The sequence below is a fragment of the Paramisgurnus dabryanus genome, chromosome 4 (assembly GCF_030506205.2).
Source record: "Paramisgurnus dabryanus chromosome 4, PD_genome_1.1, whole genome shotgun sequence".
Lineage (NCBI taxonomy): Eukaryota > Metazoa > Chordata > Actinopteri > Cypriniformes > Cobitidae > Paramisgurnus > Paramisgurnus dabryanus.
This window is the reverse complement of record NC_133340.1, coordinates 18,524,988-18,544,968: the sequence shown is the minus strand read 5'-3', so window position 1 is coordinate 18,544,968 and position 19,981 is coordinate 18,524,988. Positions and strand designations below refer to the sequence as shown.

The following is a 19,981-nucleotide window of genomic DNA, read 5'->3' as shown; positions in this document are numbered from 1 at the left end:
ACAATATTGCCAAAGCATTATACATAAAACGAGAAACATACAATAACACAATATTAACAAACATTAAGGTGCAATTAAGCTAAGGTGCTGGGTGATGGATGAAGTACTACTGCAAATAAAATAAAATAGAATCAGAGGATATTTACAATATAAAGTAGACTTTGAAATATAAACATATGAAGTATACAAATGTACATTTATGGGGGCAGATGAGAGGTAAAATAAAAATACTGTACAAGATCAGGGCTGTAGATTATTTCTGATGGTGTGTAACTGATAAATGAATTTAGCAGCAGCTGATGGGTGTCTGTCTACCCCCAGTAACATCTTCATTTGATCTGAATCTGAAGAGTTATGAAACTCTGGTATGAGCTTTGAGATTTTGTCAAAGTGTTTTTCTCTAAGCTCTTTATATTTACCACAGTAAAGGAGAAAGTGTGTCTCTGTCCTCGATCTCACCACTGTCACAATGGACACAGATTCGCTCTTCTTTTGGGAGCCATGTTTGTCTATGTCGGCCTTTTCTCTATTGCCAGACTGTGATCACTGAGTCTGTATTTAGTGAGGACTCGTCTCTGCTTTACATCTCTAACTGTGGAGAGATATTCTGACAGACTGTATTTTCTGTTTAGTGCCCGATAGCATTCTAGTTTACTTTGGTTTTTACTTTCATTATCCCAATGATCCAAATATAAAGTTTGACTTTCTTTAATGATTTGGTTTATTGTGGTTTGTTTGCGTTCATTAGTGCTGGTCTGGAGTTTTAGAGCCAGTTGACAGATGGGACTGGTTTTAGGTCTCTTCTCTTGGGTTTTAAGGGCTTCATATTGAAGTGTGTTCGGGGGACTTGAGTTTAAGTGTGAACAGAATTTAAGGGAGCGTTTTTGGATGTGTATTATTAGGGGATATCTGCCTAATTCAGCCCTGCATGCATTAGTAGGTGTTTCTTCTCTGAACTCTTAAAATATTTCTACAGAATTCAGCATGCAGGGATTCCATTGGATGTTTGTCCCATTTGGAGTAATCTGTTAGGCATTGTGGACCCCAAACCTCACAACCGTACAGAGCTATGGGCATTATTACACTATCAAATATTTTACACCAAACTGTAGCAGGAATGTCTGTTTGTTTAAATTTGCCTCTCTCTTGTTTTGAAGTAGGACCATACTGGATAAACAAACCAAATTCACTTTACTTTTTGTCATTTCTATGGCTCGTTTTTGAGAATTTACAAGATTCTGATGTTTTATTGAACATGTTTTGTCACCATCATGGTGATCAGTGTTTCCTTTAGTTGGGTAGTTTGATTCTTTGTTTTTATATTGTAGTATGTGTGCTTTATGATGGTGTGTTTAAACACATTATTATTGCACCAAGTGTTTGTTAGCAATGCAACTTACTTGTGGCTTCACATTAATTACATTGATGGTCAGAAGTGGTGGTATAATATAACTGAAATAACAACAAAAACAATACATTATAAATTTCGTTTAAAAGTAAACTTCTGACTAAGTTTTGTTTGGAGCTGCAATAAATACACTCGGGGCATACTGCTGCCTACTGTAACGAAAAATGAAACCTTGTGACTGTACTAAAAAATCTAAAGTCTAGACTTTTTCGACACAAATGCAGACATCAAGAATCAGCCCATGAATCACAACGATGGTGAGTTTTCTAAGTGTTGCAATGCATTGCACCAGCGTATTATAAAAAATCATGAGTCCAGAGATTGTCACCACTGTTGTGATTCATGGGGTGATTCTTGATGTCTGCATATGTGACAATAACATCTGGACTTTTAATTGTATATAAGCGCTTCCCAGTGGTGGAATATACCTGAATAATAAGTTGGATGTGACACCTCAAATCAACTGAGAAATTGAGACAATACTAAATGGTTTACAAAATTAATTTACAGACTTTACATATGTGGTTTTACTGTAGGTAAACTTTCAGTGAAGTTGTAAGACCCATGTGAGTTTTATTTTTAACAAATTTTCTTTGCAACACATAACATGCTTTTATAAACACTCTTACAAAGACCAAACACTACTATAAAAAGTCAAAGAGTCAAACTACCCAACTAAAGGAATCACTGATCGTCATTAGGGTGACAAAAGATTTTCAATAAAACGTCAGCATATACATCTCTGTTAATTAAAGAGAGAGAGAGAGAGAGAGAGAGAGAGAGAGAGAGAGAGAAAGAGAAAGAGAGAGAGAGAGAGAGAGAGAGGGAGACAGCATTTAAGGTGGAACTTTATCTATGAGCAGTGCTATGTTTTTGAACACTAATCTTTGAATAAAGATTACATTATTTTTACAGCTTAACAAAATATTCTACAAAAATGCACGTGATGTTTATGTTTTTTGACTCAGAACTCATAGACCACATTTGTATAAAATGTTTTTGTATTGATTTCCCGAACCCCTTTTGGACGTCTACCTGACGTCCAATAGGGGTCATAGTCAGACGTCCAGATACTGTACCAGATCTGCACGTTGTATAGACGTACAGATAAGAGCCTGGACCAACCGACCTAATATAGACATGATCTGCACGTCGAGCGGACGTCTCATGTTTGGTGGGTTGCTTTTTAGTATAACCAAGTCAATCTTTAATCTTTTTAAATAAATTATAAATGTAATGTGATGAAAACGCTATAAACATAGAGGGACTTCGAGACTTCGATGGGGAACAAACTTCGACACAACGGCACCGTCTCTGATTCATTAGTTCTGATACCAAATAAAGTCAACTGCATAAATAGTCCTTTATCCATTGCAAACATATAAGTCTTAAAATGTCCATGACATAAACTAATTGTAAACATACCATAGTTTGACTTGTACTACGCTGCGCTGATTTCTAAAGACTGCTGCACAGTGGCGGCAATAGCGTTTTGAGCTCAAACAATGCTTAAGAGAGAGCTTACGAATGGTCCAGACCAACCTTACGAAAGTGTGACTTACAGAAGATATACTTGGCGTACGAATATCTCGGGAATCGTGCCATAGAGTTAAGAGATAGGTTAATGCAGTGGTTTTCAACTCCAGTCCTCGGGGCCCCCCCTCCCAGAAAATTTTAGATGTCTCCTTATATGTAACACCTGAATCCACTCACCCAGCTAACAGAAAAAAGTTCTAAGAACGTTCCTTGAAAGTTCCCAAGTTCCCAAAAACGTTCTGCCAACGTAAAAAGTGTCCAGTTTTCTTGACGTTCTAAGAACGTTTTTGTGTTGTCACAACGTTAGAGGAATGTTACATTTTACCATTTTTAAACTTTATGACAATGTCATGTTTTAATGTTCACACAATGTTTAAAACAACAACTGTTTATTATATTGACTTGTTTGATGGTTATGTAAATGATAGAGAAACATTGCATTTTATTATTTTTAAACTGTTAGAAAACATTATTTCTGAATGTTCAGTAAATAAATTGCTGTAGAAAACACAATTCACTTATTAGGTTTAGATGTTGATGTTTTGTTTCATTTTAAGTCACCATTATTGTAACTAGTGTTTGTTTTAGTTGGACTCTTTACATTTTGTTTGCTAGTTTTTTTCCTGGTTGTGTTAACTTTGTGATATTTGTTATGAACGTGTAAAGTTAATAGTGTAATTCTGTGGTTCTTGATACATAATGTTAAAGATCATCACGTTATTAATTTTCTTATCAAAAGTATGTTTTCTGTCAATAAAGTTTGAGATCCAGCACTTTCACAGCAGTTTATGATTAAGGAGTTTTAGAAACTTTGGACAAAAAATATCCGCTTTATAATTGGGACGCACAAACATCAAGAATCAGGGTATCAATCTCAACCATGGTGACAATTAAATGAAAAATTACAGATTTACAAATTCCATTCAGGACTCCCAGCATGCACTGCAGCACGTATAAATAATGATTTTTTATTTTTATTTTATTTGTCACCATGGTTGAGATTCATAGTCTGATTCTTGATGTTTGTGCGTCCCAATTTTTCAGCGGATATTTTTTGTCTAAAGTTTCTAAAACTCCTTAATGACAAACTGCTGTGAAACTTTTTGATTAGGAAATTAATTAGGTGATGTTCTTTACCATTATGTACCCACCACCACATAATTACTCTATTAACTTTACATGTTCATTACAAATGTGGTGTATTAACACAAAGTTAACACAATCAGAGAAAAAACTACCAAATAAAGAGTCAAGAGTCCAACTAAAACAAACACTAATCACAATAATGGTGACTTAAAATGAAACAAAACATCAACATCTAAACCTAATAAGTGAATTGTGTTTCTACAGCAATTTATTTACTGAACATTCAGAAATAATGCTTTCTAACAGTTTTAAAATAATAAAATGCAATGTTTCTCTATCATTTACATAACCATCAAACAAGTCAATATAATAAACAGTTGTTGTTTTAAACATTGTGTGAATATTAAAACATGACATTGTCATAACGTTTAAAAATGATAAAATGCAACATTCCTCTAACGTTGTGACAGCACAACGTTCTTAGAACGTCAAGAAAACTGGACACTTTTTACGTTGGCAGAACGTTTTTGGGATTTTTGGGAACTTTCAGGGAACGTTCTTAGAACTTTTTTCTGTTAGCTGGGTAAGTGGATTAAGGTGTTTCATATAAGGAGACATCTAAAATGTTCTGGGAGGGGGGGCCCGAGGACTGGAGTTGAAAACCACTGGGTTAATGAATAGGTTAAGAACTACTTAGCGATAAGAACGTTTTGGGGAACCGGGCCCAGAACTGTCTGCAGTCTGCTAGACCTAGTGGATAATAGCGGAAATATGGATTTGAGGTAAAAACTCCTCAGGGAAGCGTTTTTTCTTAATTGACAAGATAACTCAACAATATTTATTGACATTTATCTGGATATCGCCATTATTTGTGCAACTGTAGAAAAAAAATATGATTAAAGACTGTGGTGTTTATTTTCATTAATCAGTAGCAACAGTGGCGCAGTGATACTTAAACTATGTAATGCAGTCTGAACCGTGGGGTTACCGGGGTATTTTATCACAGCTTAGAACGTGTTTCAACCAATCCGAATAAAGGACCAGAACTGCTCATTTTATAAAATAAATTATCTGTGGGGTATTCTGAGCTAAAACTTCGCATATGCACTCTAGGGGACACCAAATACTTATTTTACTTCATACAAATCTCATAATATGACCCCTTATACAAAGCTTATACATAAAAGGCAGCACTTATTGTCTGTTGGGCACAAGCTGCAGCGTGCAGTGCAGAGCAGCAAGATGATTTACAGGTCTATGACCGGGGAGAAAGCTCTCTCAAAGTATGCTTTTGTTTGGGAGGAGTAAAGCACTGACTATTATGTGGCTTTAGCCACATGGTTACACATGTCCAGTTTCATTTGAAATGCATCCCAGACCACCTCCTCAAGTGGTTTGAGTGATCAGATTTAAATCCGTCTCAAAAACGTATTGGAGGACATTTACACTTGTTTTTTTTATGATTGGATAACCATCAGATCAGCGAAAATTACCCCTTTACACCGGGGATTTTATTGTGTTGGAATGACAGAACTTTTTTACCGTGCAAAATAATCCCATTTGTCCACATCAATGCCGTTGCGTTTGTTTGACACAATCTCATACAGGAAGGATTTGTCTTCAGTCCTGCCAGTCAATTCCTCTGGCCATTTCTAAAATGAAAATATTTTATGTAATTAGTAACTTAAACACAGCAAAAGTGTAAGTATAAAAAGTTAAAAGCAAAAATGGAATGAGAAAGTATACGAGGGAAAACTGTTTGTGTTTGTAATTTACTGGAACTTGTACCTCCTTCGAAATATCCACCCCTTCGATTAATTCTTTGATGAATTTAATGTCTTCTTCAACGATCAGTCCATGTTCTTCCATTATTGGTTTCAGTGTATTCTCATCTACCATGTATTGAAACATATTAACTGATCCCTTTTCATGCTGGTGGTAGAGCATAAACACATAAACACAGATGACCAAATAATATATTTTAAAGATTTAATTTAAAGATTAAAAACAAGCATATAGACTTATTTTTTTTATTTTATAAAAAGTGGTGGACCATCAGGGACAACAAGGCTCTTCTGGCCTAAACAGTAACATGTGACGTTTTAGTATATTTTTTAATGAATTCGTATTAAATTATTCCCATTAGTCTATTCTCTTCATTTCATAAATTCTCTCTTGATTCATAAATATTGATGGTTTATATAGCTGTGGCATCATCATGAAGGTATAAAGAGGTTGATTAAATCAGGTAGGATACCACACTCAAAAAAATAATTCATTAGATTAACTTAATTAATTTGTGGACAGGATTTCCATCCAGTATGAATGTGAACCCTCAGAGGTGTAAAATCCATGTGCCAGGAGTAAAAGTCCTCCCCAGTATTTTGTTCCAATCACCTGGATTTGCTAATTAGCACAGTTTTTCAGCAGGAGGTGACCTCCTGGCTCGTTGGTGTTTGAATCCCTCAACGAAGCCTTCAAGGCAGTGCTGCCTGGAGGGCACTCCCCGTGCCCCGAGTGTTTCAGCCAATCACAGCACTGGTGCTAGATATTGAGCCTTCCACCAGCTTCTGACAGTTTGAGCTCACCGTTGGTCAGGTGAGTAGCGCAGATATGGTAAGATAGGAATGTGACTGTATTTGAATTCAGCTCGAAATGTTTTGAACGTTTAAGGCAGGAGTGGGGAACCCTGGGTCCTGGAGGGCCACTGTCCTGCAGAGTTTAGTTCCAATCCTCATCAAACACACCTGAATTAATTTCCAAGTAATCCTGAAGACTTGAATTAGATTTTCAGGTGTGTTTAATTAGGGTTGGAACTAAACTCTGCAGGACAGTGGCCCTCCAGGACCAGGGTTCCCCACCCCTGATTTAAGGGATGTGTTACCACGCTTTCACATGTCTGTGGCACAACTTTTTTTGTGCCAGTTTCATGTATTGGTTGCTCAATTGTTTTTCCTATTTTCTTACCATTGTTGCTTGGGATTGGAACAACTTTCTGTTACATAAAATGACATCCTCACCTTAACCCAAGTCCAAGTGAAAGCAGTTTAATATTCTGACAAATAAACATAAATCAATGCTTAAAATTACATCCTCATTTATGCCAAACTCAACTTTATCCTCGCACAAAAACAGTTTAAAAATCAGGTGAAAACCATAATTCTAAGCCCCAATCAACAATGGTAAGAAAATAGGAAAAACACTTGAGCAAACAATACATGAAATTGGCACGAAAGAAGTGCCACAGACACAAAATACAGTCACATTCCTATCTTACCATATCTGCGCTACTCACCTGACCAACGGTGAGCTCAAACTGCCAGAAGCTGGCGGAAGGCTCGATATCTAGCACCAGTGCTGTGATTGGCTGAAACACTCGGGGCACGGGGAGTGCCTTCCAGGCAGTGCTGCCTTGAAGGCTTCGTTGAGGGCTTAAAACGCCAACAAGTCAGGAGGTCACCTCCTGCTGAAAAACTGTGCTAATTAGCAAATCCAGGTGATTGGAACAAAATACTGGAGAGGACTTTTACTCATGGCACATGGATTTTACACCTCTGTGTACCCCTAACTCATAAAAAACTGCTTTACACAAATAAATATATTGAGTTTGTCCAACTCAATTTAAAGTAGATGGCAGTACTCAATTAATTGTAGTTGCCTTAATTCAATTTATTGTAGTTTCAATAACTCCATTTAGTGTAGTCGGAATAATTCAATTCATTTGCTTTATATAAAATGTTTTTATATCATACTAATTAGCATGAACACATGTTAGCAGGCTAATAATAATAACATATGATACTTTGGTTGAGCATGTGAGAACATACTGCTCTCCAAACAGGTATTAACACAGTTAGTGCTCATTGAGAAAAATACGTCACATCCACAACTTAATCACAAGCGCCACTCTTCTGCACGATGGTAACCAAACAATTTGAAAAAATATAACACAAACGCTTCTAAATCAATAAGATAAACGAACATTAAACACTCTTTACCTAAAAATGCATAAAATAACACTTAATAAAAAAAATTACTCTCTCCAAAAGCAGTTGCATGCAAAGCATCCTGGGAAATACAGATCCACGGCCCAGATAGTAATAGCAACAAAAATCATTCATGTTGTCCCAACATAAAATGATTAAGTGGATAGATTTTGGGACTGTCCCGAATTTTTCAGGACGTCTGGTCACCCTACATAAAGCATTGCTGCACAAAGACATCCATCTTTTTCTAAGAATTACTACAAATTAAAATTATTAAGTAATTAATACATTTGTCATATAATCATATAGGACATCTATGCACATATACACTGTAAAATCAAATAGTATACCTTACTATAAAATGCTAGTATGTTTACTTATTTTTAACTAAAATGTTAAGTTAACTTAAAAATGCTAATTGTTGTTTAAATTTTAAAATATAAAGTTTACACAACTGAAGCAATTTAAGTAAAGATGTTCTATTGAGCATGCGCATTTGATTGCAATTCCCTCCTCAACACCTGTTTCTAATTTTTGATTTTGTTGATTCTTTTTTCTGGAGAAAGTAATACTAAAATGATGAAGAAAGGCAAAATGTAATATTAAATGTAATAGATGAATACAGCAAAATGCCACTGTTTAATTAACACTTTTGGGTGTATGACTCCAAAAGCTGCAATCTTTCATGTAACTATTTCAGCATCCACAGATGTGGCTTAGAACAGTGGTTCCCAAATCCAGTCCTCGGGACCCCCCTCCCAGCATGTTTTAGATGTCTCCTTATATGAAACACCTGATTCCACTCATCAGGCTAGGCTGGAAGGCTTGATTTTTTTTCCCAAACCAGTTCAGATAGGAGTTTTACTTAAAGGGGACATATTATGAGATTTTTTTTAAGATGTAAACTAAGTCTAAAATAGGTCTGAGCAAAAGTGTGCCGTTTTGGGTGTGTCATTTAAAATGCAAATGAGCGGATGAAGTGCAACCACTGATCACAATGATGGTGGTTTGTTGCAATTGAAGCTCAATTGTGCTGTGAAATATTTTCTCTCTCTCTTTCTCTCTGTACTAAATGGTTGTGCTGTGGTTGGATAGTGCAGATAAAGTGGGCGGTATTACCTTATTCTGACATCACAATAAGGGCCAAATTACAATGACCTATTTTTCACATGCTTGCAGAAAATGGTTTACCAAAACTAAGTTATTGGGTTGATCTTTTTAACATTTTCTAGGTTGATAGAAGCACTGGGGACACAATTATAGCACTTAAACATGGAAAAAGTCAGATTTTCATAATATGTCCCCTTTAAACATGAGCTCAGGGGCAGAAAGAAATTTGATTGGTTCACAAAAATGACCAATGAAAGTCCTCAACCGGAGCCTTCAAGGCAGCTTCTGCAGTGAAGCAGTTCGAGCTCACCGTTGGTCAGGTGAGTAGAGCAGATGGTTAGATAGGAATGTGACTGGTTTTGAATTCAGCTTGTAGTGTTTCGAGCGTTTAAGTTACGTGTTTTCACGTTTTCACGTGTCTGTGGCACGACCTTCATTTTCGTGCCAGATTCACGTGTTGAATACTCATTTATTTCCTTTTTTCAAACCATTGTTGATTGGGGTTAGATTTGTGGTTTTTTTAATTTTAGACTGTTTTCGCATGAAGTTGGGTCTGGGTTAGAATGGCAGTGGTTTATACGTTTATTTGTCAGAAATTTAAACTGGTTTCACTTGATGTTGGGGTTAGAGTTGGGTTTGGATTAGGATGTCATTTTTTGTAACAAAGTTGTTCTAACCCCAATCTCAAGAGACAATGGTGAGAAAATAGGAAAAACAATTGAGTAACCAACACGTGAAACTGGCACGAAAATGAAGGTCATGCCACGGACACATGGAAACACGTAACTTAAACGCTCGAAACATTTCAAGCTGAATTCAAAACCAGTCACATTCCTATCTAACCATCTGCGCTACTCACCTGACCAACGGTGAGCTCGAACTGCTTCACTGCAGAAGCTGCCTTGAAGGATCCGGTTGAGGAATTTCATTGGTCATTTTTGTGAACCAATCAAATTTCTTTCTGCCCCTGAGCTCATGTTTAAGTAAAACTCCTATCTTAACTGGTTTGGGGAAAAAAATCACGCGGCTGGAAGGAGCCTGATAAGTGGAATCAGGTGTTTCATATAAGGAGACATCTAAAACATGCTGGGAGGGGGGTCCCGAGGACTGGATTTGGGAACCACTGGCTTAGAAGACAAATCTTCTTTCTGTTTAGACGTGATGTAATCACAAGTCAAATGGACATTTACCACAAAATGGTCACATTAAATCTCCAGTTTGTGTTTGTTATGGGTTCATTCAAAGTCACCATTTTTGTGATTACTGTTGCCCTTAGTTAGACATTTGTCCCTTGACTTTCACATAGCTAATTCTCATCATTTAACAATTGCAACAGTGTTGTAATTAGACCATTTGTTCATTGCTTGATGTTGAGAATGAGCATGTTAGATCATCTGGGGTTAATATAAATATTATATTGTACCAAGTTGTAAATTAAACATTTGTTTACAAATAAATAAAGCAGATAAAAATGCTGCTGATATGGCACTGTTCTGAAAAAAAAAACTGTTGTAATGCTTTAAGGGTTTTTGCTTAAAGGGGACATATTATGAGATATTTTTTAAGATGTAAACTAAGTCTTAATCTAGGTGTGAGCAAAAGTGTGCCGTTTTGGGTGTGTCATTTAAAATGCAAATGAGCGGCTGAAGTGCAAACACTGATCACAATGATGGTGGTTTGTTGTAATTGAAGCTCAATTGTGCTGTCAAGTCCTTCTTCTGTCTCTCTTTCTCTCTGAACTAAATGGCAGTGCTGTGGTTGGATAGTGCAGATAAAGGGGGCGGTATTACCTTATTCTGACATCACAATAAGAGCCAAATTACAATGACCTATTTTTTCACATGCTTGCAGATAATGGTTTACCAAAACTAAGTTACTGGGTGGATCTTTTTCACATTTCCTAGGTTGATAGAAGCAATGGAAACACAATTATAGCACTTAAACATGGAAAAAGTCAGATTTTCATGATATGTCCCCTTTAAGAGAGACATCATGATTTCTGATACAAATTCCAATGATGGTGAAGGTAAATGGTAAGAAACTCGACACATTTTCCATGTACAATGCATGATGGGAGTTATGAATGAATTTTAAAGGGCCCATGGCATACAGAGGTTAGCATTGCTACTTTGTAGGCGTTAGCAAAAAAATAGGTAATTGAAATTTGGCCCTCTTTATGATGTCATAAGGAGCTCTTATTATAATAACCCCGCCCCCTTAATGTGCACTATCCAACCACAGCACTGCCATGTAGTGCAGAGAGAAAGAGAGAGAAAAGAAGGACTTGACAGCACAATTGAGTTTAAATTACAACAAACCACCATCATTGTGATCAGTGTTTGCACTTCAGCCGCTCATTTGCATTTTAAATGACACACCCAAAACGGCACACTTTTGCTCAGACCTAGATTAAGACTTAGTTTACATCTTAAAAAAAATCTCATAATATGTCCCCTTTAAATTGCTTCAGTTGTGTGAACTTTATATTTTAACATTTAAACGACAATTTGCAATTTTAAGTAAACTCAACATTTTCTTCTTCTTCCTTTATTTCTTAACGCCATTCCAGCCTCTACGGCTATATTCATGGCGAGAACCAGTTAATCCATACACAAGTTTAATTCAGACATGTTGATGCATACACAGGTAAGGGGAGGGACAATTTGGTATCTCCAATTTGCGTGTTTGTGGCCTGTGGGAGGAAACCGGAGTACCCGAGTAAACCCATGCTGACACAGGGAGAACATGCAGAAACTCCACAAAGAAAGGCCACCTGCCCTAGCCAGGGCTTGAATCAGGGACCTTCTTGCTGTGAGACAACAGTGCTATCCACCGAGCCAGTGTTCCGCCCCAACTCAACATTTTAGTTAAAAACAAGTAAACATACTAGCATTTTTAATGTAAGTAACTATTATATAATTAAAGATACATAAGACTTTTAATGCTCACCGTCCATTTGGAGCATTCTGTAATTAAAAGAAAAAAGAATTACGATATAAACAAGATGTTTTTTACAACCACAGATTTATAGACATTAGCATCAGGGCCGGCCCTTGGGGTTATGGGGCGAGATCTTAAAAATGGCCCCCACTGGTGTAAAAAATTTCATAGCAATGCAATTTGAGAAGTGAAATTAAAACAGACAAAAATGAAAATGTATATATTTAAAGGCGCAAAAGAGGATGGTTTTGCCGACTGAGAAACCCAAGACTGTTACTGAGTTTTTGAAATGAGCGCATTACCAAGAACCCCCCCCCTTCACAGTTAATTTCTAGGGAAAGCCTTCCAAAACTCGTGCACAAATATTGGAACACGAGTGTTTGTTTACCACCGGCATATGCTGTGTTGCGTTAGTGGATTCATTATGTGAAATTATATGATAGTAAACACACAAGACGTAACGTTAGATCAGTTGACGCTACTCCCATTTCAACTAGCATGTAGCAGACTGGTCGCCTAACAACTACAGTACAAGAACAACGTCAATATACCTGAATAACAGTACAACAATTATTATTCCACAAAGAAAGAATAATCACTGTTACTGCACAAATGACGTATATTAATATTATTACTTTCAGTGCACCCAATAAATAGTCTTTTATCAGTTAGTAAAAGATAGTTTCAAGTAATATTGCAAAAATGTAAAAAAAAAAACTTCCTCTTTTGTGCCTTTAAGTGTAGAAGTTTTTATTAAGTGCAACATATTAAGCAATGTTGTTAGTGCAACAACTGTAGTGCAGCAGAACTACAGTACTGTATGTATCAATACAAATATCATGGATATTTATACAAAATAATTACTATAGGGTGATACAGTATGTGTTTTTGAATCCTACTATCCTATCCTACTAGTATATTTTTAGTATCTAAAAATTTTACTATACAGTTTACTGCAGTAAATTATAAAGTATAATAGTCTTTTTTCATGTGGGTTAGTTTAGAAAGGGTGATGAACATTTTTCAAATATTTTTAAATTAGCATAGACGTTAAACAATGTAAAGCAGAAAATACCTTTACCTTGTGATTGCTTTTCTTCCTCTGCTTCTCTCTTTTTCTCTTCAGCTCCTAAAAAGGTATTGTTTTATTCCATAGTTTGCCAAAGCCTACCACCGCAACCTCACTAAAATAAGTCTGTTTTTTATCTTTATTGAAAGATGTAACGTAAACATTGCGTTGTTATACGATAATACATTACCCATAATCCATAACGTTTTATTTCCAAGCATGCGCAATGAGACACACCTTCGCAAGCATCATCGCGTCATTAACATTATGCAAATTAGCCCACTCTGTTGTTATTTTGTAATGTTTTATGTCTTTACTTATACTAAGGTTTTGTATTTATTATCATTTTACCATAGATTGTTGTGTGGGGAATTTATCCTGGGGTGTATTCCAGAAAGCTGGTTATGTGACTTACCCGGGTAAGTTTAGGAGTAAGTAAGGGGATAACCTTCCAAAAACCAGAGGTGGGTAATCCATGTGCCATGAGTAAAAGTCCTCTCAAGTATTTTGTTCCAGTCACCTGGATTAGCTAATTAGCACAGTTTTTCAGCAGGAGGTGAGCTCTTGGCTTGTTGGTGTTTTAAAGGGCCCATGGCATGAAAATGTTAGCATTGCCACTTTGTAGGTGTGAGCAAAAATGTGACGTTTGGGTGTGTCCTTTAAAATGCAAATAAGCGGATGAAGTGCAAACACTGATCACAATGATGGTGGTTTGTTGTAATTGAAACTCAATTGTGCTGTCAAGTCCTTCTTTTCTCTCTCTTTCTCTCTGCACTAAATGGCAGTGCTGTGGTTGGATAGTGCAGATTAAGAGGGCAGTATTATTATAATAAGAGCTCCTTATGACATCATAAAGAGGGCCAAATTTCAATTACCTATTTTTTTGCTCACACCTACAAAGTAGCAATGCTAACCTCTGTTTGCCATGGGCCCTTTAAGCCCTCAACGAAGCCTTCAAGACCTGGAAGGCACTCCCCATTCCCCGAGCGTTTCAGCCAATCACAGCACTGGTGCTGGATATCGAGCCTTCCGCCAGCTTCTGGCAGTTTGAGCTCATCGTTGGTCAGGTGAGTAGCGCAGATATGCTAAGATAGGAATGTGACTGTACTTGGATTCAGCTCCATATGTTTCGAGCTTTTAAGTGATGTGTTTTCACGTGTCCATTGCACGACTTTATTTTGGCCATTTTCAAGTATTGGTTACTCAATTTTTGTACTTATTTCAAACCATTGTTGCATGGGATTGGGGTTAGATTTGTGGTTTTCATCTGATTTTTAAACGGTTTCGGGTGAGGATAAAATTGGGTTTGAAGTAATGCGGACGTCATTTTAAGCATTGGTTTATATGTTTATTTGTCAGAATTGTAAACCGCTTTCGCTTGGGGTTAGAGTTGGGTTAGGGTGAGGATGTCATTTTAAGTCATTCTAATCCCAAGTGAAAATTGTAGGATAATAGGAAAAAATATTGAGTAACCAATACGTGAAACTAGCACAAAAAAGAAAGTCGTGCCACGGACACGTGAAAACGTGGTAACACGTCCCTTAAACGCTTGAAACTTTTCGAGCTGAATTCAAGTACAGTCACATTCCTATCTTACCATATCTGCGCTACTCACCTGACCAACGATGAGCTTAAACTGCCAGAAGCTGGCGGAAGGCTCGATATCCAGCACCAGTGCTGTGATTGGCTGAAACGCTCTGGGCACGGGGAGTGCCCTCCAGGTCTTGAAGGCTTCGTTGAGGGCTTAAAGGGGCCATGGCATGAAAATCAGACTTTTCCAAGTTTAAGTGCTATAATTGGGTCCCCAGTGCTTCTATCAACCTACAAAATGTGAAAAAGATCAACCTAGTAACTAAGTTTTGATAAACCATTCTCTACAAGCACATACAAAAATAGGTCGTTGAAATTTGGCCCTCTTTATGATGTCATAAGGAGCTCTTATTAGAATAATACTGCCCCCTTAATCTGCACTATCCAACCACAGCACTGCCATTTAGTGCAGAGAAAAAGAGAGAGAAAAAATTGACAGTACAATTGAGTTTCAATTACAACAAACCACCATCATTGTGATCAGTGTTTGCACTTCATCCACTCATTTGCATTTTAAAGGACACACCCAAAACGGCACATTTTTGCACACACCTACAAAGTGTCAATTTTAACATGTTATAATAAATTATCTATATGGTATTTTGAGCTAAAACTTCACGTACGTCCTCTGGGGACACCAAAGATTTATTTGACATCTTAAAAAAGTCTTGTGCCATGGCCACTTTAAAACACCAGCGAGCCAGGAGGTCACATCCTGCTGAAAAACTGTGCTAATTAGCTAATCCAGGTGATTGGAACAAAATACTGGAGAGGACTTTTACTCCTGGCACATGGATTTTACACCTCTGGTGTTTTGGAACTGACATAACTCGGGTAAGCAAATTTTGGGTTAATCAACCCAGAGTTCAGGGTTAATCTGATGGTAAATTAACCCTGCTTTCTGGAATACACCCCTGGTTAAGCTAATCCTGTCCGGGAAACCACCCCATTGTGTCTTTTATTATAATTCCAGCTGATCATTAATGTGAAAAACTAATACTTACTACGTCGGACTTCAGGAATGAACATGTTATCAAACAAATGAGAGAATGGACCATGACCTAAGGAAAAATAAGAAATACATGTATAATTTATATGTGAATATTTGGGTAATAGTTCACATCTATATTTTATAACTTCACTCAAAAAAAGGAAATGTTGGGTTTAATAAAAAATATTATGTCAAGGGGTTCCACACATTTTGTTTAAGTAATCTTAACAAACAATAATTAAGTTATTTTTACAAAAGAAGTTTAAGTAATCTTAACAAACCTCTGAAGAAGTTGCTATAAATTATAAACATAAATTGAGTTAATTTAAGCTAATTCAACTTTATTTTTAAATTTATAGCAACTTCCCACTACACTTGAAAAAAGAATTTTTAAGTTGATCCAACTTTTCATTTCTTACAGTATGCATACACCCTCTTTAACCACCTCCGTTCTGGCAGGCACTAGAGAACCCTGCCTGCGCACTAAAACAACCAGACATAAGAACAGCTTCTTTCCCTCTGCCATTACTGTACTGAACTGCAGTTAAGTGTCGTCAGCCACTCTATGTCCATTCACCACAGTGCATACTTTTAATCCTATATGCATCTTGCACTCATTACATACATACTTTTGCAGTACTACTTCTTGCTTCTTATTGTATTTGTATATCTTATTTGTATATTATGTTAATAGGTTGACATTTGCCTATATATCTATATTGTACAGTTTGTGTCTTATCACTATTGTCCTGTATATTGCGTGTTCTACTATCTATTTGCATTATATGTTTAATTGTTAAAGTATAGAGAGTATTTAACATCTGAGATTGGCACGTCTGTATTGGTTTTTTTAATCTGTTACTTTTATGCAACAATGTTATGTTGGCTGAACAAACAATTTTCAAGTAAAGCTTACAAGACACATTTTTTGTTGGACTAGATTAAAAGTTCACATTGTTTAACTGATATTTTTTACATTGAGAAATAATGTTTTATGACAGTTAAAAAAACAAATAAAGTAAATTTACATGTTATTTATATGTGTTATTTTACTGTTAGAGAAATTGATCTTAATCATCTCAGTCAAACAATCCTCCGTTTTGCAAATTTTAAATTCATACAACACAAACAGATTTGCTTGTCCTGGCTGTAATGTAAATGATTTGTATGTGTATGTATATATTTGTGGCACTTACCTAAGTCATGACATAGACCAGCGATCTGGACACACAGTTTGTCTCGATTGGTTATTTTGAGCTCTGGTTGTTTTTCTTGTAGATTGTTGACCAGACATCCTGCTAAATATGCCACCCTTCCACACACACACATGCACACACACTGTTTACTTCATGCAAGAACATGGTATTTTACTGCTAAAAAATATAAAGACTTCTAGAATATTCTCACTGCTAAACATAATTTAGTGTATAGAATATGTAACAAAATACTTACCCAATGGAGTGCTCAAAGCGGTTATGTGATGCTCCAGGGTAAACCCAGTATCCTGCACCCAGCTGTTTTATATTACGCAGTCTCTGAAACTGAGGTGTGTCTATGATCTTCACCAGCAGAGGATGCAGCTCAATGTGACCATGAATAGAGTCATTAATAATCTACAGAAAGCAGTAAGAAAACTTTAAATCATTCAGTATTTCAAGTTTATTAGCCTGCCAGATTGAAACTTTTTATTCAATTTCAGTCTTTAAAGGGTAAATAATATAAAATACAGAGTAATAATGTTTGTTTATTATTGTGGCATAGGAATGAATTGAGCCCAGATGAAAATCAAAGGCAGTTAAAGGGGACATTACGCAAGATTATTTTAAGATGTAAAATAAATCTTAGGTGTCCCCAGAGCACATATGTGAAGTTTTAGCTCAAAATAGATCATTTATTATAGCATGTTAAAATTCCCATTTTAGTTCAGACCAAAAAAATTGCCGTTTTTGGGTGTGTCCTTTAAAATGCAAATGAGCTGATGAAATGCAAACACTGATTGCAATGATGGTGAATTGTTAAAATTGAAACTCATTTGTGTTGTGAATTATTTTCTCTCTCTTTTTCTCTGCACTAAATGGCAGTGCTGTGGTTGGGTGCTGGGAGATTGTTTAAGTGTTAACTTAATTAATACACTAAAAAGCTGATGAACTGAATCAGGTGTTTTATATAAGGAGACATCAGGTGTGTTCGACATCGGCTGCGGCTGGATGTAACCGATCGGCGAGATTAGCCGCGTGCAGGCGGGGAGGAGCTGAAAACGGAGACGTGAAGTCGGACGCGCTGTGGTTCCCGTAGTTTGCTGCATTTACGTCAGGCATGGCTGATCACGTGCCGTTTGCTTGCTTAATCGCATTAAACATGATTTGTAAGATGTAAACTACATAAAAAGTGAATGATACTGTTTTGAATGTCCATGTATGAGCATGAGTGGAACTGAAGAGGCTTACAGCATCTGTTTTTACAAGAATAAAGTTTAACAGAACCATAAATTATTTAAATACCAATGTAGTGGGGTCTACGTTTTTTATCCATTTTATTTTGATGAAGATGACACAATATAACATCGCGACTACATGAAAAGAGCTTTAACTGTTATAAAAATACAGATTTGTGAGCATTTGTGGAACTGAGGGCGTGAAAATACACACGAAACACACGTGATTGTTGTCATGTGGTGAATCCGACCAATCTTGAAACAGCTGTGTCGTCATTACAGCCCGTGCAGCTCCTCTTCGCGAACAGCGCTGGCTAACTCAGGCGGCTGATCTCGAACCGCTCTCGCGGTACTTAAAAACCATATGACACAGTCACGTGCCTGCAGCGCCAGCTTAAGTCGGACAGAAATACTAACCAGAATGCACTGCTTCAAGTCAGCCGCCGATCGGTCTGCGCAGCGCCGCATGAAGTCGAACACACCTATCTTAAACCTTTTGGAAGGGGGGGCGAGGACTGGAGTTGGGATCCACTGCCTAGTAAGACCTTAATTGGCAGCTTCAGGTGTGTTTAATTATGGTTGGAGCTAAACTGCAGGACACCGGCCCTCCAGGACTGGAGTTGCCCATCCCTGCCCTAGGGTGATACTTCCGGGTTTTATAAGTTGTGGAAGAGTGCCACCTTGTGGATAATAGCAGTACACTGTCAGAAAAAAGGTACAAAATTATACCTTTTTCTGTCACTGGGGTGGTACCCTCAAAGGTACACATTGAAATGTTGCACTGTTTGGGGTACAATACTATACCCTATTGTGTACGTTAAAGTAACAGTACACTGTAAAAAATAATTCAGTGGCTTTGTAAATATCACTAAAATAAATGATTAAAATAACTTAATAAAATCTCTTTATGTCACTAAGTTGATTTTTTGAGTTAGACAAACCAAAATAAATGACTAAAAAATAAACACATATTTGTGTGTAAAATGTACAGATATTATTTAGTTGTATACATCAAATAAAATAAGTATTTAACTAACAGATTATTTCTAATAGATATCCTTTATATTTGTTGTTAATTTGAATCAATATATTTGAGAATGTCACACTTATATATTTTAGCTTTCAAAACTATTATAATTGCTCATTTCAAGTTAACATAGGTATTTAACATCAACAAAAAAATAGTAAATTTCATGCATAACTTTAACTATGATTTATTCAATATTTTTGGTGAAACATTATTAGATTGTATTATTTGAGTAAATGTAGGCAAAAAATTAATGAAATCAGATGTAAATTTAAAAATCACAAAGCCTACGGTTTTTTAATCAGCAGCAGAAGAAACAGCGCCTCTTGCAGGAAGACAAACAACCTCAAAACTCCTCAAAAATCCTTGTAAGTGTTGAGTTTATTAATATTTACACTTGTTTTTAATGAAATATTTGATGTGTCCTTGCGTAAACAACTTAAGGTGTATTTATCTGAATACTTTCGGAGCCATACTGTAAACTGGGTACAATAACAGCTTTCTGTGCACATACTGCTAGAATAATCATGAATATTTTTATTTTACGTATTTATTCAGGTCACAAGTATTAATACAGCTGTGCTGCTTGAAATGTGTGTAAAATAATCATTTCTGATCGTTTTATTACTGCATAATGTGGTTGTGTAGACAAACGTGTAAATCTGTATGGGTGATAGTCAGATCCGAAATCCGGTGTTGTGTCGAACTCAGTTCCCCCTATGTTTCCCTTTAGTGTAGTGCTTTTATAGCGTTTTCATCACTTTACATTTAGAAAGATTAAAGATTTGAATTTATTATACTAAT

At 36.4% G+C, this 19,981-nt stretch overlaps 1 protein-coding gene across 1 annotated transcript in view; it reads right to left on the bottom strand.

Annotated features, from left to right (window-relative positions):
- The window catches only part of LOC135750701 (deoxynucleoside triphosphate triphosphohydrolase SAMHD1-like), a 59,428-nt gene that overhangs the window by 28,965 nt on the left and 10,482 nt on the right, over window positions 1–19,981 (bottom strand). Inside the window, exons 3-9 of the mRNA XM_073814573.1 lie at window positions 17,169–17,329; window positions 16,913–17,028; window positions 15,730–15,786; window positions 13,148–13,195; window positions 12,076–12,092; window positions 5,819–5,962; window positions 5,573–5,682 (exon numbers count right to left, since the gene is read on the bottom strand). Coding sequence (XP_073670674.1) covers window positions 5,573–5,682; window positions 5,819–5,962; window positions 12,076–12,092; window positions 13,148–13,195; window positions 15,730–15,786; window positions 16,913–17,028; window positions 17,169–17,329 — 653 coding nt within the window. The remainder of the gene's footprint in view (window positions 1–5,572; window positions 5,683–5,818; window positions 5,963–12,075; window positions 12,093–13,147; window positions 13,196–15,729; window positions 15,787–16,912; window positions 17,029–17,168; window positions 17,330–19,981) is intronic.